Below are 27,802 nucleotides of genomic sequence, written 5' to 3' on the forward strand. Positions count from 1 at the left end.
GCAGTTCTTGACACAAACCGGTGCGCCTGGCACCTACTACCAGACCCCGTTGAAAGGCACTTCAATCTTTTGTCTTGTCCATTCACCCTCTGAATGGCACACATACACAATTCATGTCTCAATTGTCTCAAGGCATAAAAATCATTATTTAACCACGTCTCCTCCCCTTCATCTACACTGATTGAAGTGGATTTAACAAGTGACATCAATAAGGGATCATAGCTTTCATTCTGGATTCACCTGGTCAGTCTATGTCATGGAAAGAACAGGTGTTCCTAATGTTTCGTACACTCAGTGTGTGTGTCAAGTAAAAGAGGACATGAGATGGTGTCCGTGTTGTTGGGGGAAGCTGGCCCTGTGTGGTAGTAGTTCATCTGACGTTGGTAACGCTGACAAAGACCATGTCAGGCACGGAGCACCTACTGGGATCCGCTAAATACTGAGCAGACATGACTTTGTTTTTTTTGTTGCATTAGAAAAGGTTACCAACACTGAGTATGGCCTGCTGACTTAGAATTTAGAAATGTTTTGGACATGCAGGCTAAGAGATTGGAACAAGGCCTACTGTAGGCGTCCTCAGGTAAAATGTGTGTAAAGGTGTGTCGGCAGGTAAAGGTGTGTAATGGTGTGTCGGCAGGTAAAGGTGTGTAAAGGTGTGTCGGCAGGTAAAGGTGTGTCGGCAGGTAAAGGTGTGTCGGCGGGTAAAGGTGTGTCGGCAGGTAAAGGTGTGAAAAGGTGTGTCGGCGGGTAAAGGTGTGTCGGCAGGTAAAGGTGTGTAAAGGTGTGTCGGCAGGTAAAGGTGTGTCGGCAGGTAAAATGTGTGTAAAGGTGTGTCGGCAGGTAAAGGTGTGTCGGCAGGTAAAGGTGTGTAAAGGTGTGTCGGCAGGTAAAGGTGTGTCGGCAGGTAAAATGTGTGTAAAGGTGTGTCGGCAGGTAAAGATGTGTCGGCAGGTAAAGGTGTGTTGTCAGGTAAAGGTGTGTCGGCAGGTAAAGGTGTGTTGTCAGGTAAAGGTGTGTCAGCAGGTAAAGGTGTGTTGTCAGGTAAAGGTGTGTCAGCAGGTAAAGGTGTGTTGTCAGGTAAAGGTGTCAGCAGGTAAAGGTGTGTTGTCAGGTAAAGGTGTGTCAGCAGGTAAAGGTGTGTTGTCAGGTAAAGGTGTGTCAGCAGGTAAAGGTGTGTTGTCAGGTAAAGGTGTGTCAGCAGGTAAAGGTGTGTTGTCAGGTAAAGGTGTGTCAGCAGGTAAAGGTGTGTCGGCAGGTAAAGGTGTGTCGGCAGGTAAAGATGTCATGTAAAGTTATGTAAATGTGTGTCGGCAAGTAAAGGTGTCAGGTAAAGGTGTGTAAGGGTGATGTACCTTAAGCATGGCCTGCTGGTCCTCGCTGTACTCGACATGGGCAGAGGAGAGGTTGAGGATGGCTCTCTCCACGCTGTCTCTCTCTGTATTGTAGATATAGACGTACGGACGTCTCACCACCACATAACGCTTCACCCAGCCGTTGGTATGAGGCTCCAGGAAATGCAGGTAGCCCTTCTTTGACACGATGGGGCTGGAAGAAAGACCAAGTACACTACACGTGTAACTACACTTGACGAGATCCAATCTAGAAGGCACAAGACTCAGGTTGAAATAAGAGTAGCCAAGCTCAACCCGGAGTATTAATGCTGACCAGAAACCCTGTTTGTTCTGCCAGAAGAATCCAGATCAAGACTCAAATGCTAACGAAGTCTGGTGTTGAAGAAATTATAAATTCAATAAATTATTTTCAGTGTGAGCAGGTCTTATATGGGGATATGCCTTTCCAACGCTGTACCCATTAAGGACTATTGAGTTGAGAACTCCCGTTATTAACTCAGCCGGGTACTGTACATGATTATTACTGTATTTGATTTGGTCAGTTCCACCACTTTTAATGATAAACCTCTGGAGCCATAAACCACTGACTCGGTCAGTCAGTCAGTCAATCAATCGGCAGGTAGCCTACTGGTTAGAGCGTTGGACTTGTAACCGAAAGGTTGCAAGATTGAATCCCTGAGCTGACAAGGTAAAAAATCTGTCGTTCTGCCCCTGACCAAGGCAGTTAACCCACTGTTCCTAGGCTGTCATTAAATAAAGGCAAAACTAATTACAAAAAAAATCAATCTCTGGAGCCACTCACCTGACCCGGATCTCCTGGATGTCTGGTACGAAGCGGAGTTCCCTGGGCTTAACCTCTGGGGCTGCGACCCCACTGGGGCCAGGGGAGATCTTGACCTCTCCGTCCCGCTGTGAGCAGTCAGGGTTGGGGCTGGCGCAGCGGGAACGAGGCATGGGCGTTCTGTGGTTGGGGGGGGGGGGGGGGGGGGGGGGGGGGGATTACAGACAGAGAAAGGAGATGAGATGAGTAAGACGGAGCACATGCAGGAACGGCAAAGAGGGGGCTCAAACCACCGTCGCCAGGTGGGTACATGTGGTTTGGGGTTGGGAGCATTAACGCTTCCCCAGACCCCGGTTCAGTCTGTCTTTGGACCATAGTTCAGTGTTGCTGAAGCAGACATATCCTGACCTTGGGACTATAAAGGTTCTATCTGCAACAAAGAAGATAATTATCAAGATAATTGGCTTTACATTTCTGAACACTGGTTGGTTTGAACGGTGTCAGTAATTCTTATCTTGTATTCTTTTGAACTTAACAACATGAACTGGGGTATTTAGCAGTGGTGTAAAGTACTTAAATTAAAATAATTTAAAGTACTACTTAAGTACTTTTTGGGGGGGAGGTGGGGTCTGTATTTTACTCTACTATTTCTATTTTTGACAACTTTTACTTCACTACATTCCTAAATAAAAGTATGTACTTTTTACACAATACATTTTCCCTGACACCCAAAAGTACTCATTACAGAATGCTTATCAGGACAGAAAAACGGTCTAATTCGTGCACATATCAACAGAGAACATCCCTGGTCATCCCTACTTCCTCTGATCAGGAGGTCTCACTAAACAGAGAATATCCCAGGTCATCCCTACTGCCTCTGATCTGGAGGACTCACTAAACAGAGAACATCCCTGGTCATCCCTACTGCCTCTGATCTGGAGGACTCACTAAACAGAGAACATCCCTGGTCATCCCTACTGCCTCTGATCTGGAGGACTCACTAAACAGAGAACATCCCTGGTCGTCCCTACTGCCTCTGATCTGGAGGACTCACTAAACAGAGAACATCCCTGGTCATCCCTACTTCCTCTGATCAGGAGGTCTCACTAAACAGAGAATATCCCAGGTCATCCCTACTTCCTCTGATCAGGAGGTCTCACTAAACAGAGAATATCCCAGGTCATCCCTACTGCCTCTGATCTGGAGGACTCACTAAACAGAGAACATCCCTGGTCATCCCTACTGCCTCTGATCTGGAGGACTCACTAAACAGAGAACATCCCTGGTCATCCCTACTTCCTCTGATCAGGAGGTCTCACTAAACAGAGAATATCCCAGGTCATCCCTACTTCCTCTGATCAGGAGGTCTCACTAAACAGAGAACATCCCTGGTCATCCCTACTTCCTCTGATCAGGAGGTCTCACTAAACAGAGAATATCCCAGGTCAACCCTACTTCCTCTGATCAGGAGGTCTCACTAAACAGAGAATATCCCAGGTCATCCCTACTGCCTCTGATCTGGAGGACTCACTAAACAGAGAACATCCCTGGTCATCCCTACTGCCTCTGATCTGGAGGACTCACTAAACAGAGAACATCCCTGGTCGTCCCTACTGCCTCTGATCTGGAGGACTCACTAAACAGAGAACATCCCTGGTCATCCCTACTTCCTCTGATCAGGAGGTCTCACTAAACAGAGAACATCCCTGGTCATCCCTACTTCCTCTGATCAGGAGGTCTCACTAAACAGAGAACATCCCTGGTCATCCCTACTTCCTCTGATCAGGAGGTCTCACTAAACAGAGAATATCCCAGGTCATCCCTACTTCCTCTGATCAGGAGGTCTCACTAAACAGAGAATATCCCAGGTCATCCCTACTGCCTCTGATCTGGAGGACTCACTGAACAGAGAACATCCCTGGTCATCCCTACTGCCTCTGATCTGGAGGACTCACTAAACAGAGAACATCCCTGGTCGTCCCTACTGCCTCTGATCTGGAGGACTCACTAAACAGAGAACATCCCTGGTCATCCCTACTTCCTCTGATCAGGAGGTCTCACTAAACAGAGAACATCCCTGGTCATCCCTACTTCCTCTGATCAGGAGGTCTCACTAAACAGAGAACATCCCTGGTCATCCCTACTGCCTCTGATCTGGAGGACTCACTAAACAGAGAACATCCCTGGTCATCCCTACTGCCTCTGATCTGGAGGTCTCACTAAACAGAGAACATCCCTGGTCATCCCTACTGCCTCTGATCTGGAGGACTCACTAAACAGAGAACATCCCTGGTCATCCCTACTGCCTCTGATCTGGCAGACTCACTAAACAGAGAACATCCCTGGTCATCCCTACTGCCTCTGATCTGGAGGACTCACTAAACAGAGAACATCCCAGGTCATCCCTACTGCCTCTGATCAGGAGGTCTCACTAAACAGAGAACATCCCTGGTCATCCCTACTGCCTCTGATCTGGAGGACTCACTAAACAGAGAACATCCCAGGTCATCCCTACTGCCTCTGATCTGGAGGACTCACTAAACAGAGAACATCCCTGGTCATCCCTACTTCCTCTGATCTGGAGGACTCACTAAACAGAGAACATCCCAGGTCATCCCTACTGCCTCTGATCAGGAGGTCTCACTAAACAGAGAACATCCCTGGTCATCCCTACTGCCTCTGATCTGGAGGACTCACTAAACAGAGAACATCCCTGGTCATCCCTACTGCCTCTGATCTGGAGGACTCACTAAACAGAGAACATCCCTGGTCATCCCTACTGCCTCTGATCTGGCAGACTCACTAAACAGAGAACATCCCTGGTCATCCCTACTGCCTCTGATCTGGAGGACTCACTAAACAGAGAACATCCCAGGTCATCCCTACTGCCTCTGATCAGGAGGTCTCACTAAACAGAGAACATCCCTGGTCATCCCTACTGCCTCTGATCAGGAGGTCTCACTAAACAGAGAACATCCCTGGTCATCCCTACTGCCTCTGATCAGGAGGTCTCACTAAACAGAGAACATCCCAGGTCATCCCTACTGCCTCTGATCTGGAGGACTCACTAAACAGAGAACATCCCTGGTCATCCCTACTGCCTCTGATCTGGAGGACTCACTAAACAGAGAACATCCCTGGTCATCCCTACTGCCTCTGATCTGGCAGACTCACTAAACAGAGAACATCCCTGGTCATCCCTACTGCCTCTGATCTGGAGGACTCACTAAACAGAGAACATCCCAGGTCATCCCTACTGCCTCTGATCAGGAGGTCTCACTAAACAGAGAACATCCCTGGTCATCCCTACTGCCTCTGATCTGGAGGACTCACTAAACAGAGAACATCCCTGGTCATCCCTACTGCCTATGATCTGGAGGTCTCACTAAACAGAGAACATCCCTGGTCATCCCTACTGCCTCTGATCTGGAGGACTCACTAAACAGAGAACATCCCAGGTCATCCCTACTGCCTCTGTTCTGGCGGACTCACAAAACACAAATACTGTGTTTGTAAATGATGTCTGAGTGTTGGAGTGTGGCCCTGGCTATCTGTAATGATGTCTAAGTGTTGGAGTGTGCCCCTGGCTATATGTAAATGATGTCTGGGTGTTGGAGTGTTCCCCTGGCTATCTGTAATGATGTCTAAGTGTTGGAGTGTTCCCCTGGCTATCTGTAAATGATGTCTGAGTGTTGGAGTGTTCCCCTGGCTATCTGTAAATGATGTCTGAGTGTTGGAGTGTTCCCCTGGCTATCTGTAAATGATGTCTGTGTGTTGGAGTGTTCCCCTGGCTATCTGTAAATGATGTCTGTGTGTTGGAGTGTTCCCCTGGCTATCTGTAAATGATGTCTGTGTGTTGGAGTGTTCCCCTGGCTATCTGTAAATGATGTCTGTGTGTTGGAGTGTTCCCCTGGCTATCTGTAAATGATGTCTGAGTGTTGGAGTGTTCCCCTGGCTATCTGTAAATGATGTCTGCGTGTTGGAGTGTTTCCCTGGCTGTCTGTAATAATGTTTGAGTGTTGGAGTGTTCCCCTGGCTATCTGTAATGATGTCTGAGTGTTGGAGTGTTCCCCTGGCTATCTGTAATGATGTCTGAGTGTTGGAGTGTTCCCCTGGCTATCAGTAAATAAATAAAAAACAAGAAAAATGTGCCGTCTGGTTTGAAATAATTTATACTTTTATTTTTTATATTTCAGTATATTTTAGCAGTTACATGTACTTTTAATACTTACCTTTGATACTTTAAACCAAATAATTTTTGACTTTTACTGGGTGACTTTCACTTTTAATTGAGTCATTTTCTATGAAGGTATCTTTACCTTGAGTCAAGTACTTTTTCCACCACTGGTATTCAGAGTATATATATAAGTAAATGCAAATGAATTACTAAAAATCATACAATGTGACGTTGTAAGTAGGAAAACCTGCAAAATCGTCAGTGTATCAAATACTTGTTCTCCCCACTGTATAAGTAAAGAAGATTGAACAAAACAAGGCTAATAACTAAATTCTGTTTGTGTCATGAGTGTCTCTTACGAGTGTGTTGTTACTGACCTGAGCCCTTCGGACTTGGGGTAGCAGCCCTCCACCAGTGAGGGGCATGTCGAGGAGGGGGTGAGGATGTTCAGGGCCGTGGCAGAGGTCGACTCCCTCAGCAGAGTCACTGACATCTCAGACAGCTGGAAACACACGCACACACACACACACACACACACACACACACACACACACACACACACACACACACACACACACACACACACACACACACACACACACACACACACACACACACACACACACACACACACACAGCATGTCTAGAAAAAGCTCACTGAGAACAATGAAAACATGTCATTTACCTACTCGTAGTTTCCTCAAATCGAAGTAACTTTAAAACAGGATACAGAACATGGAAAACCATCATAGTAAAGTGACACAGGAAGGAAGTCTACCTTGCTTTCACTGGCGCTGATACACACGTGGCTGTACTCTCTGTTGAAGGAGTGGGTGAGCAGCCGAAGACACTGGTGGACAAGAGATAGAGAGTGCTTTACGTTTCAGAGCAAGAGGCTTTACAAACAATGTTTACTCAGAGATGTTTAATAAAGACAAAGGCTTAACTGGGCACACGTACAACATTTTAAAAAAGGGGACACTCGAGCAAGAATGGGAATATTCGAGTAACAATAATAACTAACTTCTAAACACGTTTTTAAAGAAGACACTGACCTTGATGGCTAGCTCCCTCTGCCTCTCATTAGGGGCATCTACGGTGGGACTGAGACCGAGACCCTCAGAGGGTTGAGGGGACTCACTCTGCTCCTCACCTACACAGGACAACAACCCCTCCTGACCCAGCAGCAGGATGGACTCTAATTTCTCCCTGAGGAGCAGGCGGTGTCTCGTCTTCTCCACCTGTAGAGAACCAACCAGAACAAAACATCATTAGTAATAAAACGGCCGGGATATGAACCCGGGTCTCCCACAGGAGAAACCTGACGTCTTGACCGTTAGATCGAGAGGAAATACAACAGATGTTCGCATTCCTCGACCTGGACGAGAGCAACCTGGACGCTGTTCATTGACTACAGCTTCAACAACATAGTACCTTGCAAGCTCATCACTAGTCTCAGTGCCCTGGGACTTAACCCCTCCCTGTGCAACTCGGACCTAGACTCTGTACCGTAACACCCTGTATATAGCCTCCACATTGACTCTGTACCGTAACAACCTGTATATGGCCTCCACATTGACTCTGTACTGGTATCCCCTGTATATAGCCTCCATATTGACTCTGTACCATAAAACCCTGTATATAGCCTCCATAGTGACTCTGTACCGTAACACCGTGTATATAGCCTCCATATTGACTCTGTACCGTAACACCTTGTATATAGCCTCCACATTGACTCTGTACCGTAACACCCTGTATATAGCCTCCACATTGACTCTGTACCGTAATACCCTGTATATAGCCTCCACATTGACTCTGTAACGTAACACCCTGTATATAACCTCCACATTGACTCTGTACCGGCACCCCCCTGTATATAGCCTCCACATTGACTCTGTACCGGCACCCCCCTGTATATAGCCTCCACATTGACTCTGTACCGTAACACCCTGTATATAGCCTCCACATTGACTCTGTACCGTAACACCCTGTATATAGCCTCCACATTGACTCTGTACCGTAACACCCTGTATATAGTCTCCACATTCACTCTGTATCGTAACACCCTGTATATAGTCTCCACATTCACTCTGTACCGTAACACCCTGTATATAGTCTCCACATTCACTCTGTACCGTAACACCCTGTATATAGTCTCCACATTGACTCTGTACCGTAACACCCTGTATATAGCCTCCACATTGACTCTGTATCGTAACACCCTGTATATAGCCTCCACATTGACTCTGTACCGTAACACCCTGTATATAGCCTCCACATTGACTCTGTACCGTAACACCCTGTATATAGTCTCCACATTCACTCTGTACCGTAACACCCTGTATATAGTCTCCACATTCACTCTGTACCGTAACACCCTGTATATAGTCTCCACATTCACTCTGTACCGTAACACCCCTGTATATAGTCTCCACATTGACTCTGTACCGTAACACCCTGTATATGGCCTCCACATTGACTCTGTACCGTAACACCCTGTATATAGCCTCCAAGTTGACTCTGTACCGTAACACCCTGTATATAGCCTCCACGTTGACTCTGTACCGGTACCCCGTGTAATATAGCCTCCACATTGACTCTGTACCGTAACACCCTGTATATAGCCTCCACATTGACTCTGTACCGTACCACCCTGTATATAGCCTCCACATTGTTCTGTACCGTAACACCCTGTATATAGCCTCCACATTGACTCTGTACCGTAACACCCTGTATATAGTCTCCACATTCACTCTGTACCGTAACACCCTGTATATGGCCTCCACATTGACTCTGTACCGTAACACCCTGTATATAGCCTCCACATTGACTCTGTACCGTAACAACCTGTATATGGCCTCCACATTGACTCTGTACTGGTATCCCCTGTATATAGCCTCCATATTGACTCTGTACCATAAAACCCTGTATATAGCCTCCATAGTGACTCTGTACCGTAACACCGTGTATATAGCCTCCATATTGACTCTGTACCGTAACACCTTGTATATAGCCTCCACATTGACTCTGTACCGTAACACCCTGTATATAGCCTCCACATTGACTCTGTACCGTAATACCCTGTATATAGCCTCCACATTGACTCTGTACCGTAACACCCTTTATATAACCTCCACATTGACTCTGTACCGGCACCCCCCTGTATATAACCTCCACATTGACTCTGTACCGGCACCCCCCTGTATATAGCCTCCACATTGACTCTGTACCGTAACACCCTGTATATAGCCTCCACATTGACTCTGTACCGTAACACCCTGTATATAGTCTCCACATTCACTCTGTATCGTAACACCCTATATATAGTCTCCACATTCACTCTGTACCGTAACACCCTGTATATAGTCTCCACATTGACTCTGTACCGTAACACCCTGTATATAGCCTCCACATTGACTCTGTATCGTAACACCCTGTATATAGCCTCCACATTGACTCTGTACCGTAACACCCTGTATATAGTCTCCACATTCACTCTGTACCGTAACACCCTGTATATAGTCTCCACATTCACTCTGTACCGTAACACCCTGTATATAGTCTCCACATTCACTCTGTACCGTAACACCCTGTATATAGTCTCCACATTCACTCTGTACCGTAACACCCTGTATATAGTCTCCACATTGACTCTGTACCGTAACACCCTGTATATAGCCTCCACATTGACTCTGTACCGTAACACCCTGTATATAGCCTCCACATTGACTCTGTACCGTAACACCCTGTATATAGCCTCCACATTGACTCTGTACCGTAACACCCTGTATATAGTCTCCACATTCACTCTGTACCGTAACACCCTGTATATAGTCTCCACATTCACTCTGTACCGTAACACCCTGTATATAGTCTCCACATTCACTCTGTACCGTAACACCCTGTATATAGTCTCCACATTGACTCTGTACCGTAACACGTCGACCCCGGAGCAAACTCAAATCATGCTGGAGCTAGCCAGCTGAGGAGTTCCATCACCATCCGGACCCGTTTCTTTTGTTGCTGCTGCAGATACGGAACCCCACCGGGCCTTCATGACTGACTGCCGACGTTATCTGCCCGAGGGATTTATCCAACCGGCACCTCCGTCCCGACGTTACCTGAACGCTCATCTGAGGCCCGCTAATCGTTAGCTGTCTTATCGGCTGCTATCTGAACAAAACCCCACTACACGGAACCTACCGACGGAAACGCACGAGGTATCTACAAACAGACCTCCATCCTATGCTGCTACCGATAGCCATATACCCGGCCAGCTGTCTGGATCGCCACGACCCCAACCAACCTCTACTCACTGGACCCTTATTGATCACTCGATTAAGCATGCCTCTCCTTAATGTAAATATGCCTTGTCCATTGCTGTTCTGGTTAGTGTTTATTGGCTTATTTCACTGTAGAGATTCTAGCCCTGCTCTCTATACCATATCCAACCTCTCAGTTCCACCACCCACATATGCGATGACATCACCTGGTTTCAATGATGTTTCTAGAGACAAGATCTCTCTCATCATCACTCAATACCTAGGTTTACCTCCACTGTATTCACATCCTACCATACCTTTGTCTGTACATTATTCCTTTAAACTATTTTATCGCCCCCAGAAACTTCCTTTTACTCTCTGCTCTAGTAGCTCTAGGCGACCAATTCTCATAGCTTTTAGCCGTACCCTTATCGTACTTCTCCTCTGTTCCTCTGGTGATGTAGAGGTGAATCCAGGCCCTGCAGTACCTGGCCCCACTCCTATTCCCCAGGCGCTCTCTTTTGATGACTTCTGTAACAGTAATAGCCTTGGCTTCATGCATGTTAACATTAGAAGCCTCCTCCCTAAGTTTGTTTTGTTCACTGCTTAAGCACACTCTACCAACCCGGATGTTTTAGCCGTGTCTGAATCCTGGCTTAGAAAGACCACCAAAAATTCAGACATTTTTATCCCCAATTACAATATTTTCAGACAAGATAGAACGGCCAAAGGGGGCGGTGTTGCAATCTACTGCAAAGACTGCCTGCAGAGTTCTGTTATACTATCCAGGTCTGTTCCCAAACAATTTGAACTTCTACTTTTAAAAATCCACCTCTCTAAAAACAAGTCTCTCACCGTTGCCGCCTGCTATAGACCACCCTCTGCCCCCAGCTGTGCTCTGGACACTATATGTGAACTGATTGCCCCCCATCTATCTTCAGAGCTCGTGCTGCTAGGCGACCTAAATTTGAACATGCTCAACACCCCAGCCACCCTACAATCTAAGCTTGATGCCCTCAATCTCACACAAATTATCAATGAACCTACCAGGTACCACCCCAATTCCGTAAACACGGGTACCCTCATAGATATCATCCTAACAAACTTGCCCTCCAAATACACCTCTGCTGTTTTCAACCAAGATCTCAGCGATCACTGCCTCATTGCCTGCATCCGTAATGGGTCAGCGGTCAAACGACCTCCACTCATCACTGTCAAACGCTCCCTGAAACACTTCAGCGAGCAGGCCTTCCTAATCGACCTGGCCGGGGTATCCTGGAAGGATATTGATCTCATCCCGTCAGTAGAGGATGCCTGGTCATTTTTTAAAAATGCCTTCCTCACCATCTTGAATAAGCATGCCCCATTCAAGAAATTTAGAACCAGGAACAGATATAGCCCTTGGTTCTCTCCTGACCTGACTGCCCTTAACCAACAGAAAAACATCCTATGGCGTTCTGCATTAGCATCGAACAGCCCCCGTGATATGCAACTTTTCAGGGAAGCCAGAAACCAATATACACAGGCAGTTAGAACAGCCAAGGCTAGCTTTTTCAAGCAGAAATTTGCTTCCTGCAACACAAATTCAAAAAAGTTCTGGGACACCGTAAAGTCCATGGAGAATAAGAACACCTCCTCCCAGCTTCCAACCGCTCTGAAGATAGGAAACACTGTCACCACCGACAAATCCACTATAATTGAGAATTTCAATAAGCATTTTTCTACGGCTGGCCATGCTTTCCACCTGGCTACCCCTACCCCGGACAACAGCACTGCCCTCCCCTCTGCTACTCGCCCAAGCCTTCCCCATTTCTCTTTCTCCCAAATACAGTCAGCTGATGTTCTTAATGAGCTGCAAAATCTGGACCCTTACAAATCAGCCGGGCTAGATAATCTGGACCCTTTCTTTCTAAAACTATCTGCTGAAATTGTTGCCACCCCTATTACTAGCCTCTTCAACCTCTCTTTCGTGTCGTCTGAGATCCCCAAAGATTGGAAAGCAGCTGCGGTTATCCCCCTCTTCAAAGGGGGGGACACCCTTGACCCTAACTGCTACAGACCTATATCTATCCTACCCTGCCTTTCTAAGGTCTTCGAAAGCCAAGTCAACAAACAGATTACCGACCATTTCGAATCACACCACACCTTCTCCGCTATGCAATCTGGTTTCAGAGCTGGTCATGGGTGCACCTCAGCCACGCTCAAGGTCATAAACGATATCGTAACCGCCATCGATAGGAAACAATACTGTGCAGCCGTATTCATTGACCTGGCCAAGGCTTTTGACTCTGTCAATCACCACATCCTCATTGGCAGACTCGACAGCCTTGGTTTCTCTAATGATTGCCTCGCCTGGTTCACCAACTACTTCTCTGATAGAGTTCAGTGTGTCAAATCGGAGGGTCTGTTGTCCGGGCCTCTGGCAGTCTCTATGGGGGTGCCACAGGGTTCAATTCTTGGACCGACCCTCTTCTCTGTTTACATCAATGATGTCGCTCTTGCTGCTGGTGATTCTCTGATCCACCTCTACGCAGACGACACTATTCTGTATACTTCTGGCCCTTCTTTTGACACTGTGTTAACAACCCTCCAGGCGAGCTTCAATGCCATACAACTCTCCTTCCGTGGCCTCCAACTGCTCTTAAATACAAGTAAAACCAAATGCATGCTCTTCAACCGATCGCTGCCTGCTCCTGCCCGCCTGTCCAACATCACTACTTTGGACGGCTCTGACTTAGAATATGTGGACAACTACAAATACCTAGGTGTCTGGTTAGACTGTAAACTCTCCTTCCAGACCCACATCAAACATCTCCAATCCAAAGTCAAATCTAGAATTGGCTTCCTATTCCGCAACAAAGCATCCTTTACTCATGCTGCCAAACATACCCTTGTAAAACTGACCATCCTACCAATCCTCGACTTCGGTGATGTCATTTACAAAATAGCCTCCAAAACCCTACTCAATAAATTGGATGCAGTCTATCACAGTGCCATCCGTTTTGTCACCAAAGCCCCATATACTACCCACCACTGCGACCTGTACACTCTCGTTGGCTGGCCCTCGCTTCATACTCGTCGCCAAACCCACTGGTTCCAGGTCATCTACAAGACCCTGCTAGGTAAAGTCCCCCCTTATCTCAGCTCGCTGGTCACCATAGCAGCACCTACCTGTAGCACGCGCTCCAGCAGGTATATCTCTATAGTCACCCCCAAAACCAATTCTTCCTTTGGACGCCTCTCCTTCCAGTTCTCTGCTGCCAATGACTGGAACGAACTACAAAAATCTCTGAAACTGGAAACACCTATCTCCCTCACTAGCTTTAAGCACCAGCTGTCAGAGCAGCTCATAGATTACTGCACCTGTACATAACCCATCTACAATTTAGCCCAAACAACTACCTCTTTACCTACTGTATTTATTTATTAATTTATTTTGCTCCTTTGCACCCCATTATTTCTGTCTCTACTTTGCACTTTCTTCCAATGCAAACCAACCATTCCAGTGTTTTTTTTAAAGTTTTTATCTTACTTGCTGTGTTGTACTCACTTCGCCTCCATGGCCTTTTTATATTTTTATTTATTTATACATATATCTGTTTGCCTTCACCTCCCTTATCTCACCTCACTTGCTCACATTGTATATAGACTTATTTTTTTTCCACTGTATTATTGACTATATGTTTGTTTTTACTCCATGTGTAACTATGTGTTGTTGTATGTGTCGAACTGCTTTGCTTTATCTTGGCCAGGTCGCAATTGTAAATGAGAACGTGTTCTCAATTTGCCTACCTGGTTAAATAAAGGTTAAATAAAAATAAATAAATAAAACACCCTGTATATAGCCTCCACATTGACTCTGTACCAGTACACCCCTGTATATAGTCTCCACATTGACTCTGTACCGTAACACCCTGTATATGGCCTCCACATTGACTCTGTACCGTAACACCCTGTATATAGCCTCCAAGTTGACTCTGTACCGTAACACCCTGTATATAGCCTCCACGTTGACTCTGTACCGGTACCCGTGTAATATAGCCTCCACATTGACTCTGTACCGTAACACCCTGTATATAGCCTCCACATTGACTCTGTACCGTACCACCCTGTATATAGCCTCCACATTGACTCTGTACCGTAACACCCTGTATATAGCCTCCACATTGACTCTGTACCGTAACACCCTGTATATAGTCTCCACATTCACTCTGTACCGTAACACCCTGTATATGGCCTCCACATTGACTCTGTACCGTAACACCCTGTATATAGCCTCCACATTGACTCTGTACCGTAACACCCTGTATATAGTCTCCACATTCACTCTGTACCGTAACACCCTGTATATAGCCTCCACATTGACTCTGTACTGTAACACCCTGTATATAGCCTCCACATTGACTCTGTACTGTAACACCCTGTATATAGCCTCCACATTGACTGTGTACCGTAACACCCTGTATATAGCCTCCACATTCACTCTGTACCGTAACACCCTGTATATAGTCTCCACATTCACTCTGTACCGTAACACCCTGTATATGGCCTCCACATTGACTCTGTACCGTAACACCCTGTATATAGCCTCCACATTGACTCTGTACCGTAACACCCTGTATATAGTCTCCACATTCACTCTGTACCGTAACACCCTGTATATAGCCTCCACATTGACTCTGTACTGTAACACCCTGTATATAGCCTCCACATTGACTCTGTACTGTAACACCCTGTATATAGCCTCCACATTGACTCTGTACCGTAACACCCTGTATATAGCCTCCACATTGACTCTGTACCGTAACACCCTGTATATAGCCTCCACATTGACTCTGTACCAGTACCCCCTGTATATAGTCTCCACATTGACTCTGTACCGTAACCCCCTGTATATAGCCTCCACATTGACTCTGTACCGTAACACCCTGTATATATCCTCGTCATTTTCTTTTTTTCTTTAATTAATTTTGTCAATATTTTATTAAATCTATTTCTTGAGCTGCATTGTTGATTAAAGGGCTTGTAAGTAAGCATTTCACGGTGAGGTCTACACCTGTTCGGCGTATATTCCACGCATGTGACAAATAGCGTTTGATGCAATTTTTCTGTTTTTCATTTTCAATACGTTTGCAAAAATGTCTAAAAACATGTTTTCACTTTGTCATTATGGTTTATTGTGTATAGATGGATGAGAAAACAATTTATTTAATCAATTTTGACTTCAGGCTGTGGAATAAGCCCAGGATCATGAATATTTTGTGAAGGCTCTGTATAGGGTGTAGGTTGTAGTACCACATACCTCCTGCAGGAGGCTGAGTTTCTCCAGTTCCCACTGGTGGTCCAGGATGAGGCTGTCACTGCGAGGCCTCCACCCAGCCAGGTTCTCCTCCCCGCGGACATACGCCACCGAGGTGTCCAGCACCCGGCGACGTCTCCTCTGCATACCTGGGGGTCAAGGAAAGGTCAAGGGTGAAGGGGGAAGGATTGATACAGCTTAATTGAGGGGATCTGTTTGAGGAAGGCAAGGCAGAATCATTCATCTCGATCACATAATGAGTAGCTTTTCAGGATGCTAGGTGATTTGTGGATCAGTCATTCTTGTCAGTCTGACTGCAATGTTGTCAATCTCAAATACACACACAGACAGTGAGGGGAGGCAATGGAACAAGTGTCTCACCTGGACTCCCATGATCAGCCAGGTGACATAGGCTGACCTCGTACACACCTGTCACCCGGTTACTGCAGAGAGAAAGAGAAAGACCGATAACAGACACAGCCAAGGGGGTTGTTTCAAATGTTTCCATTGATTTCAACGTCATCTTTCAGGAACGCAACAGAAGCAAAGAATGTTTCTGTTAATAATAATGAGATGTTCAACTCACCCCTCCACTGCCCTCAGGCTTCCTGTGCCAAACAGGTTTCGGATGGAGCGGGAGGCCGGGAGTTTAGCGTCTCGAGAGTAGAACACCATGCAGAAATCTTTGGTTATGACTGTGGGCTGGGTGCAGTTCTCCATCTAAAGAAAGGAAAAGGTTTTAAAGCTCATCTCTCTGCTTCTTAGATCATAACATCAGATACAGTCAGTAAGTCCAAATACAGTCAGTTTAGTCCAGATACAGTCAGTTTAGTCCAGATACAGTCAGTAAGTCCAGATACAGTCAGTGAAGTCCAGATACAGTCAGTTTAGTCCAGATACAGTCAGTAAGTCCAGATACAGTCAGTTAACTTCTTATGGCTGCAGGGGCAGTATTGAGTAGCTTGGATGAAAGGTGCACAGAGTAAACGGCCTGCTCCTCAGTCATAGTTGCTAATATTTGCATATTATTATTAGTATTGGATAGCAAACACTCTGAAGTTTCTAAAACTGTTTGAATTATGTCTGTGAGTATAACAGAACTCATATGGCAGGCAAAAACCTGAGAAGTTCCACTTCCTGTTTGGATTTTTTCTGAGGTGGCAGATTTTCAACCAAGCTCTCATTGAAATTACAGCGAGATATTGATGAGTGTTCACTTCCTACGGCTTCCACTAGATGTCAACAGTCAATAGAACTTTGTCTGATGACTCTAATGTGAAGGGGGGCCGAAGGAGACAGGAATTAGTCACCACTGCCACGAGCTGACCATGTTTTGACGATGCGCGTTCACGTGATAGGCAGCTCCGTTCCATCGCTCAACTGAAGTCAATCTAATTCTCCGGTTGGAACGTTATTCAAGATGTATGTTAACAACATTCTAAAGATTGATTCAGTACATCGTTTGACATGTTTCTACTGACTGTTATGGAACTTTTGGACATTTCGTCACGTTATAGTGGACGCGCTTTGTGACTTTGGAATTGTTTACCAAACGCGCTAACCAAAGTAGCTAATTGGACATAAATAACGGACATTATCGAACAAATCAAGCATTTATTGTGGACCTGGGAGTCCTGGGAGTGCATTCTGATGAAGTTCATCAAAGGTAAGGAAACATTTATCATGTATTTACTGGTTTCTGTTGACTCCAACATGGCGGCTAATTTGGCTATTGTTCCGAGCGCCGTCTCAGATTATTGCATGGTTTGCTTTTTCCGTAATTTGTTTTTGAAATCTGACACAGCGGTTGCATTAAGGAGAGGTATATCTATAATTACATGTGTATAACTTGTATTATCATCTACATTTATGATGAGTATTTCTGTTGAAACGATGTGGCTATGCAAAATCACTTGATGTTTTTGGAACTAGTGAATGTAACGCGCCAATGTAAACTCTGATTTTTTTATATAAATATGAACTTTATCAAACAAAACATGCATGCATTGTGTAACATGAAGTCCTATGAGTGTCATCTGATGAAGATCATCAAAGGTTAGTGATTCATTTTATCTCTATTTCTGCTTTTTGTGACTCCTATCTTTGGCTGGAAAAATGGCTGTGCTTATTGTGGTGACCTAATCGTTTGTAGTGCTTTCGCTGAAAAGCATATTTGAAATCGGACACTTTGGTGGTGTCACACCCTGGCCTTAGTTATCTTTGTTTTCTTTATTCTTTTAGTTAGGTCAGGGTGTGACATGGGGGATGTATGTGTTTTTGTATTGTCTAGGGTTTTTGTATGTTTATGGGGCAGTGTTCAGTCTAGGTGTTTGTATGTCTATGGTTGCCTAGATTGGTTCTCAATTAGAGACAGCTGTCTATCGTTGTCTCTGATTGGGAGCCATATTTAGGCAGCCATAGTCATTAGGTAGGTTGTGGGTGATTGTCTATGTCTTTACGTTAGTTGCTTGTGTCTGCACTTTCGTTTTATAGCTTCACGGTCGTTTATTGTTTTTGTATAGTTTGTCAGTGTCCGTGTTCGTCTTCGGTAAATAAAGAAGATGTACTGTTATCACGCTGCGCCTTGGTCCTCCTCTCTTCATTGTTACGACGATCGTGACAGGTGGGATTAACAACAAGAATACCTTTAAAATGATATAAGACACATGTATGTTTGAGGAATTTTAATTATGAGATTTCTGTTGTTTGAATTTGGCGCCCTGCACTTTCACTGGCTGTTGTCATATCGATCCCGTTAGCAGGATGCAGCTATAAGAAGTTAAGTATAGATACAGTCAGTAAGTCCAAATACAGTCAGTTAAGTATAGATACAGTCAGTTAGTCCAGATACAGTCAGTTAGTCCAGATACAGTCAGTTAGTCCAGATACAGTCAGTAAGTCCAAATACAGTCAGTTAAGTATAGATACAGTCAGTTAGTCCAGATACAGTCAGTTAGTCCAGATACAGTCAGTTAGTCCAGATACAGTTAGTAAGTCCAGATACAGTCAGTTAAGTATAGATACAGTCAGTTAGTCCAGATACAGTCAGTTAGTCCAGATACAGTCAGTTAGTCCAGATACAGTCAGTAAAGTCCAGATACAGTCAGTAAGTCCAGATACAGTCAGTTAGTCCAGATACAGTCAGTAAGTCCAGATACAGTCAGTTAGTCCAGATACAGTCAGTGAAGTCCAGATACAGTCAGTAAGTACAGATACAGTAAGTCAATCCAGATTATAGAAGGGATCATTTTGGATAGTACTGTAAGTACTGTAAGTGAAATGAATTTCTGATTACAGTTACAGTTATTGTAGTCTTCGTGAGAGGTGAGCAGTCTGACAGAGTGGAGTTTTAACTCCTGCTAATGCTGTTATGCAGCATCTCCAGATTCAGATAAACCAACAGGGACATGTACAGTTTATTAAACAGTCTGACAGTTTGATCGTGTGAAAAAAACAAAAAAAACAACTGGTTGTGGTTCCATTGTTCTAAAATCCGAAACGCAACTGACAAAATCAGTCAATTTGAGAAGACTCTAGATTTTCTCCGCTGGTCTTTGTGGATTCAGTGTTACCTATAGATAGTCAGGAAGGATCACGTAGAACTATATGTGTGTGTGCCTCTGTGGCTCAGTCGGTAGAGGGTGGTACTTGCAACGTCATGGGTTCAATTCCCACTTGACCAACCCATATGAAAGTCGATTTGGATTAAAAGCGCCTGAACAATGGAAATATATTGTATTATTAACTGTCTAATGTTTTTACCTCTAGGTAGGCCGACAAGGTCATGTAGATCTTCTCTCCGTAAGGAGTGACCCGGTTCAGGAGGAGGGAGTTATGCATGGCGCTGTCCCAGGCAGCCTCGAAGCGATAGAATGTCCTGATGGAAGGAGAAGAGGAGTTAACCATGCAGAGAGAGATCCTTGTCTGAACGCTGACACATAGTGGTCTCTGATCTGTCTGTCTGTCTGATAAACACTACTTACAAACAGATTATAAAACCTACTCTATTGTTTGTCTAAAAAGTCGTGTTGGTACATGTTACAAATATCTGAAAAGGGTTTACTTTATTGAGAGGATATATCGTAACAATTTAGAGGTATTCTTAGGAACAGCTACACGTTATTGCTACTGTATGTCTGATGTAATAGCATTGTGCTAGTTAGCATTAGTGGTAATAGCATTGTGTTAGTTAACATTAGTGGTAAAAACATTGTGCTAGTTAGCATTAGTGGTAATAGCATTGTGTTAGTTAACATTAGTGGTAAAAACATCGTGTTAGTTAGCATTAGTCTAATAGCATCATGTTAGTTAGCATTAGTCGTAATAGCATCGTGCTAGTTAGCATTAGTGGTAATAGCATCGTGTTAGTTAGCATTAATGGTAATAACATTGTGCTAGTTAGCATTAGTGGTAATAGCATTTTGTTAGTTAACATTAGTGGTAAAAACATTGTGTTAGTTAGCATTAGCGGTAATAGCATTGTGTTAGTTAGCATTAGTGGTGTTAATTAGCATTAGTCTAATAGCATCATATTAGTTAGCATTAGTGGTAATAGCATCGTGTTAGTTAGCATTAGCGGTAATAGCATTGTGTTAGTTAGCATTAGTGGTGTTAATTAGCATTAGTCTAATAGCATCATATTAGTTAGCATTAGTGGTAATAGCATCGTGTTAGTTAGCATTAGTGGTAATAGCATTGTTTTAGTTAGCATTAGTAGTAATATCATTGTGTCAGTTAGCATTAGTGGTAATAGCATCGTGTTAGTTAGCATTAGTGGTAATAACATTGTGTTAGTTAGCATTAGTGGTAATAGCATCGTGTTAGTTAGCATTAGTCTAATAGCATCATGTTAGTTAGCATTAGTCGTAAAAGCATCGTGCTAGTTAGCATTAATGGTAATAACATTGTGCTAGTTAGCATTAGTGGTAATAGCATTGTGTTAGTTAACATTAGTGGTAAAAACATCTCGTTAGTTAGCATTAGTGGTACAAGCATTGTGTTAGTTAGCATTAGTGGTAATAACATTGTGTTAGTTAGCATTAGTCGTAATAGCATCGTGCTAGTTAGCATTAGTGGTAATAGCATCGGGTTAGTTAGCATTAATGGTAATAACATTGTGCTAGTTAGCATTAGTGGTAATAGCATTTTGTTAGTTAACATTAGTGGTAAAAACATTTTGTTAGTTAACATTAGTGGTAAAAACATTGTGTTAGTTAGCATTAGCGGTAATAGCATTGTGTTAGTTAGCATTAGTGGTGTTAATTAGCATTAGTCTAATAGCATCATATTAGTTAGCATTAGTGGTAATAGCATCGTGTTAGTTAGCATTAGTGGTAATAGCATTGTTTTAGTTAGCATTAGTAGTAATATCATTGTGTCAGTTAGCATTAGTGGTAATAGCATCGTGTTAGTTAGCATTAGTGGTAATAACATTGTGTAAGTTAGCATTAGTGGTAATAGCATCGTGTTAGTTAGCATTAGTCTAATAGAATCATGTTAGTTAGCATTAGTGGTAATAGCATTGTGTTAGTTAGCATTAGTGGTAAAAGCATTGTGTTAGTTAGCATTAGTCTAAGAGCATCATGTTAGTTAGCATTAGTGGTAATAGCATTGTGTTAGTTAGCATTAGTGGTAAAAGCATTGTGTTAGTTAGCATTAGTCTAAGAGCATCATGTTAGTTAGCATAAGTGGTAATAGCATCGTGTTAGTTAGCATTAGTGGTAATAACATTGTGTTAGTTAGCATTAGTGGTAATAACATTGTGTTAATTAGCATTAGCGGTAATAGCATTGTGTTAGTTAGCATTAGTGGTAAAAGCATTGTGTTAGTTAGCATTAGTCTAAGAGCATCATGGTAGTTAGCATTAGTGGTAATAACATTGTGTTAGTTAGCATTAGTGGTAATAGCATCGTGTTAGTTAGCATTAGTGGTAATAACATTGTGTAATTAGCATTAGCTTACCGAAGAAAAACCAAACCCTGATCCTCCTATCTATTCTAGACATTTTCTGTGTCTAAATGCTACTGAGAGAAGATATTGTTTGATTGCAAGATTAAAATAACAACATCGTTTAGTTGTTCTTAAAGACACACATCCAATAAAGACATTTGGGGATAAAGACAGTAAACAGCATGCAACAGAACCCTCCAGACGTGGGTCATCTCACAATACCATGAGGAACGATGACTTGATCAGCACAGAACGAAATAAAGAAACGGTGATGAGAGACCATGAGAGGAGAGGAGGGGAGGAAATGATAGGACAAAACAGGACAGGGATGAGGAGAAATACCTATGGTCTATTCCCAAGGAGATGCTTTGAGAAGGGAGGAAAGAGAACCGGGAAAACAATGAAAGGTGAGAGTCAGGAAGAGAGTCTGCTGTGGTTGTGAGCATTGTTGTGATCGAGAGTGACAGGACAGGTGTGTTTCCCCCTAGCCTGGAACCAGAGCTGTTTGTGCCGTCTTGTCAACTGGGACCAGACTATATTTCCCCTCCATTACTTACAATATGTTGCTCTCTTGACCACAATCATGATCAGTGTGTGAACTCAATCAGTGAACACATCTGATTTCAACACCAGAACACAGAACATCTTGTCTGTTTTAGAACAGCATAACAACAATGGACCGATATACCCACAGGGATGCAATATTACTTCTGTGTTCTATGGAATTCTATGAATGTGTTCTATGGAATACTGTGGATGTGTTCTATGGAATTCTATGGATGTGTTCTATGGAATTCTGTGGATGTGTTCTATGGAATTCTATGGATGTGTTCTATGGAATTCTGTGGAAAGAACCCTCAGGATCGGTATCATGATATCTACACTCAGTTTAGTTGTCATCCACCCCATCTCAACCCCATAGAGATACATAAACATTACAGTGCTCTATCTAATGATGTGATCTAGCCCTCCAGTTGTAATCTGTAGGGGAAGTCAGTTACATCTCCCAGTTCTCATCCAATGGTGAGAGGTTCAATATAATATACTCTTATGTTGTATTTAATTGCGTAGATAATACATGCAGATCCATGTCCTCATGCTATTTACCCCGTAGAGACACATACTGTATAGAATACACAGATAGGGTTCTATTGAATTCTGTGATCTACCCCTCTAGTTTTCATCTGTTGGAAGTATCTTCTAGTTCTCATTGAACGGTGAAGCTATTAGTATAGACAGCAAGCACAGATCCTGTGTCCTCATGCTATCTACCCCATAGAGATATACACTACCGTTCAAAGGTTTTTGGGTCACTTAAAAATGACCTTGTCCTTGTTTTTGAAAGATAAACACATATTTTGTCCATTAAAATAACATCAAATTGATCAGAAATACAGTGTAGACATTGTTAATGTTGTAAATTACTATTGTAGCTGGAAACGGCAGATTTTTTTATGGAATATCTACATATGCGTACAGAGGCCCATTATCAGCAACCATGACTCCTGTGTTCCAATGGCTCGTTGTGTTAGCTAATCCAAGTTAATCATTTTAAATGATAAAGACAGCTAGCAACAATGACAAGAAACTGCCCTGATTCTGGATGGCCAGACAGCTAGCAACAATGACAAGAAACTGGCATGTGGTAGAATCATAACTGTCTACTTTCAGCTAGTTTCATCTTGTTCTTGATACCATGTCTTGTTTTGAGAAGTTTTGACTGATTTCACATCAGTGATAATATGCCAAAAACGTTGCTACAACTGCAAAGATGTATTTGAGAAACAACAAGTACTCATTGTGCAACTTTATTTACGTTTTCAATAAACATTTGGAGGACAAAATATAGTTGACATGTTGTCAACAATCTAAGTCAATCCCGTCTGTTTCGACCAATAGTTGCACACACTTCGGTTTTGTTGCTGAACAACCAACCCGGCTATATCCCCAGTTATCATCTATCCCCACTGTAGGGGATGAAACGTCACCCAGTTCTCATCTATCCCCACTGTAGGAGACAGAACATCACCCAGTTCTCATCTATCCCCACTGTAGGAGACAGAACATCACCCAGTTCTCATCTATCCCCACTGTAGGAGACAGAACATCACCCAGTTCTCATCTATCCCCACTGTAGGAGACAGAACATCCCCCAGTTCTCATCTATCCCCACTGTAGGAGACAGAACATCACCCAGTTCTCATCTATCCCCACTGTAGGAGACAGAACATCACCCAGTTCTCATCTATCCCCACTGTAGGAGACAGAACATCACCCAGTTCTCATCTATCCCCAGTGTAGGGGATGAAACATCACCCAGTTCTCATCTATCCCCACTGTAGGAGGCAGAACATCACCCAGTTCTCATCTTTCCCCACTGTAGGAGACAGAACATCACCCAGTTCTCATCTATCCCCACTGTAGGAGACAGAACATCACCCAGTTCTCATCTATCCCCACTGTAGGAGACAGAACATCACCCAGTTCTCATCTATCCCCACTGTAGGGGATGAAACATCTCCCAGTTCTCATCTATCCCCACTGTAGGAGACAGAACATCACCCAGTTCTCATCTTTCCCCACTGTAGGGGATGAAACATCACCCAGTTCTCATCCTCCAGTGAGGAGGTCAATTAACTTTAGATGAAACAGAACCATATTCCACACTCCTTCTCCTCCTCCACCTCCTTCTCCTCCTCTCCTTCTCCTTCTCCTCCTCTCCTTCTCCTCCTCTCCTTCTCCTCCTCTCCTTTTCCTCCTCCTCCTCTCCTCCACCCCTTCTCCTTCTCCTCCTCTCCTTCTCCTCCTCCTCCTCTCCTTCTCCTCCACCCCCTCTCCTTCTCCTCCACCCCCTCTCCTTCTCCTCCTCTCCTTCTCCTCCACCCCCTCTCCTTCTCCTCCTCTCCTTCTCCTCCACCCCTTCTCCTTCTCCTCCTCCTCCTCTCCTTCTCCTCCTCTCCTTTTCCTCCACCCCCTCTCCTTCTCCTCCACCCCCTCTCCTTCTCCTCCACCCCCTCTCCTTCTCCTCCTCTCCTTTTCCTCCACCCCCTCTCCTTCTCCTCCACCCCCTCTCCTTCTCCTCCTCTCCTTCTCCTCCACCCCCTCTCCTTCTCCTCCTCTCCTTCTCCTCCTCCTCCTCTCCTTTTCCTCCACCCCCTCTCCTTCTCCTCCACCCCCTCTCCTTCTCCTCCTCTCCTTTTCCTCCACCCCCTCTCCTTCTCCTCCACCCCCTCTCCTTCTCCTCCTCTCCTTCTCCTCCACCCCCTCTCCTTCTCCTCCACCCCTTCTCCTTCTCCTCCACTCCTTCTCCTCCTCTCCTTCTCCTCCTCTCCTTCTCCTCCTCTCCTTCTCCTCCACCCCCTCTCCTTCTCCTCCACCCCCTCTCCTTCTCCTCCTCTCCTTCTCCTCCTCTCCTTCTCCTCCACCCCCTCTCCTTCTCCTCCTCTCCTTCTCCTCCTCTCCTTCTCCTCCACCCCCTCTCCTTCTCCTCCTCTCCTTCTCCTCCTCTCCTTCTCCTCCACCCCCTCTCCTTCTCCTCCTCTCCTTCTCCTCCTCTCCTCCTCCTCCACCCCCTCTCCTTCTCCTCCTCTCCTTCTCCTCCTCTCCTTCTCCTCCTCTCCTTCTCCTCCACCCCCTCTCCTTCTCCTCCTCTCCTTCTCCTTCTCCCCCTCTCCTTCTCCCCCTCTCCTTCTCCTCCTCTCCTTCTCCTCCACCCCCTCTCCTTCTCCCCCTCTCCTTCTCCTCCTCTCCTTCTCCTCCACCCCCTCTCCTTGTCCTCCATGATTTAGTCAATACATTGATACATGAGGTCTTTGAAATACAATACATTGAAACCAGTTATAACCAGTTATAACCAGGTATGTTCCTCGCCCGCCACCAAGCACAACCTTAAATCTGAAAACGCTCATCCAAGCTGAGAAATGTAAGAGGAAGCTAATGTTTCTATAGGCCATTAAAAAGAGGGCAAAAATCATATAGTTCAGACGTTGAAAGCCGTCCGTTGGCCTTTGACGACCTGGTGGGAAATCTAGTGGTGTGTCTGTCAGAGGAGAGAGGAACGGAGAGGTACAGAACAGCTGTTATATCGTGGGAAGCATTTTACTGTTAAGTCTACACCTGTTGTTTATGAAGCATGTGACAAATAACATTAGATTGTATTTGAAGGTGCTGCTTTAGTGGAGTTGTGTCTATGGAGCTATTACCCACTGGGATCACCATTGTGTAGTGTCTTACATCCTTTCAACTTCTAACTACTGACCTCGCTGCTCACACACACACACACACACACACACACACACACACACACACACACACACACACACACACACACACACACACACACACACACACACACACACACACACACACACCTAATAGGAGTGACGAGCCCTTCTCATTTACATTAAAATGAGGTATTTCCTAGCGTTGTGTTTTCTCCTTCTGTCTCTTCTCTTTAAAGCGCTGACGTTTGCCATCGGGCCCCTGATACATTATGAGAAGATGTTTGTTCCTGTCGTTTGGCTCATTTTCACTGAGGCATAAATGAGATTTGAAAAAATTTCACAACAGAGCAAGTAGCGAACGGAAAGACTTAGTAAAAGAGACTTGCATCCTCAACGGCACCCATATTCCCTCTTTTAAGGCACTACCCATAGGGCTCTGGTCAAATGTAGTGCACTGTAATAGGGAATAGGGTTCCATTTGGAACACCCAGTGATTGAGTTAGGGGAAGGAGCTACTGCTGATGTAATGGTTACAGGATTACAGTTGAATGTTAAGTGTCTGAAACAACCACTGACTTATTAGCCTGCCAGCCAGGATACCGTAAAACGAGGTTTAACGTATGAACGGCAAGTCTTCGGTAATACTGAGTAATCCCTCCTGGAACGCAGTTTTCCTTGCTCCCTAGAGAGCTCCTTCCCGTCGCTGGGATCTGATGGGAAGGACAAGCTTTTACACTCATGGTCCTGCATCTCAAATGGTACCCTATTTCCTCTTTAGGGCACTACCCATAGGGCTCTGGTCAAATGTAGTGCACTATATAGGGAATAGGGTGCCATAGGGCTCTGGTCTAAAGTAGTGCACTATATATAGGGAATAGGGTGCCATAGGGCTCTGGTCTAAAGTAGTGCACTATATAGTGAATAGGGTGCCATAGGGCTCTGGTCTAAAGTAGTGCACTATATAGTGAATAGGGTTCCATAGGGCTCTGGTCTAGAGTAGTGCACTATATAAGGAATAGGGTGCCATAGGGCTCTGGTCTAAAGTAGTGCACTATATAGGGAATAGGGTGCCATTTGAGATGAAACCATAAGGTGGAGGAAGCTACTCTCAGTTCCCTGGGATGTGATGATGGTGGGAGGGACATAGCCTGGTCCCAGATCTGTTTGTGTTGTCTTGGAAAGATGTGGTGATACAGTTGTGGTTGAGATGTGATGATGGGAGGAGGGACATAGCCTGGTCCCAGATCTGTTTGTGTTGTCTTGGAAGGATGTGGTGATACAGTTGTGGTTGAGATGTGATGATGGGAGGAGGGACATAGCCTGGTCCCAGATCTGTTTGTGCTGTCTTGGAAGGATGTGGTGATACAGTTGTGGTTGAGATGTGATGATGGGAGGAGGGACATAGCCTGGTCCCAGATCTGTTTGTGCTGTCTTGGAAGGATGTGGTGATACAGTTGTGGTTGAGATGTGATGATGGGAGGAGGGACATAGCCTGGTCCCAGATCTGTTTGTGTTGTCTTGGAAGGATGTGGTGATACAGTTGTGGTTGAGATGTGATGGGAGGAGGGACACAGTCCTGTGGTAGCTAGCTATATTAGGCTCCTGGGGAGGCTACTCTCTGTGCTGTTTTCATGGAAACGAATAGATAGTATTCTGGGATGACTTTCTTACATCATGGTTCTCCAGCGTAACACAGCCAGTAGTGAAATATCAACAACAAAAATGTATTTCATTAGTAAGATGCTATCAGCTTATTGTA

The 27,802-nt window shown here is 44.6% G+C and overlaps 1 protein-coding gene across 37 annotated transcripts in view; it reads right to left on the minus strand.

Annotated features, from left to right (window-relative positions):
- The window catches only part of LOC129867637 (kinesin-like protein KIF1A), a 160,041-nt gene that overhangs the window by 3,548 nt on the left and 128,691 nt on the right, over window positions 1-27,802 (minus strand). For 23 of the 37 annotated variants that reach the window (XM_055941165.1, XM_055941163.1, XM_055941182.1 and 20 more), the window contains 10 exons: window positions 22,163-22,186; window positions 19,634-19,748; window positions 16,458-16,591; window positions 16,253-16,314; window positions 15,875-16,020; window positions 7,366-7,551; window positions 7,089-7,160; window positions 6,688-6,812; window positions 2,155-2,313; window positions 1,353-1,545 (listed from right to left, as the gene is read on the minus strand). In XM_055941165.1, the coding sequence (XP_055797140.1) occupies window positions 1,353-1,545; window positions 2,155-2,313; window positions 6,688-6,812; window positions 7,089-7,160; window positions 7,366-7,551; window positions 15,875-16,020; window positions 16,253-16,314; window positions 16,458-16,591; window positions 19,634-19,748; window positions 22,163-22,186 (1,216 nt within the window). The remainder of the gene's footprint in view (window positions 1-1,352; window positions 1,546-2,154; window positions 2,314-6,687; window positions 6,813-7,088; window positions 7,161-7,365; window positions 7,552-15,874; window positions 16,021-16,252; window positions 16,315-16,457; window positions 16,592-19,633; window positions 19,749-22,162; window positions 22,187-27,802) is intronic. The other 14 variants (XM_055941183.1, XM_055941178.1, XM_055941177.1 and 11 more) reach the window with 1 other exon arrangement.

Source organism: Salvelinus fontinalis, chromosome 12 (genome assembly GCF_029448725.1).
Source record: "Salvelinus fontinalis isolate EN_2023a chromosome 12, ASM2944872v1, whole genome shotgun sequence".
In the NCBI taxonomy this organism is placed as follows: Eukaryota; Metazoa; Chordata; class Actinopteri; order Salmoniformes; family Salmonidae; genus Salvelinus; species Salvelinus fontinalis.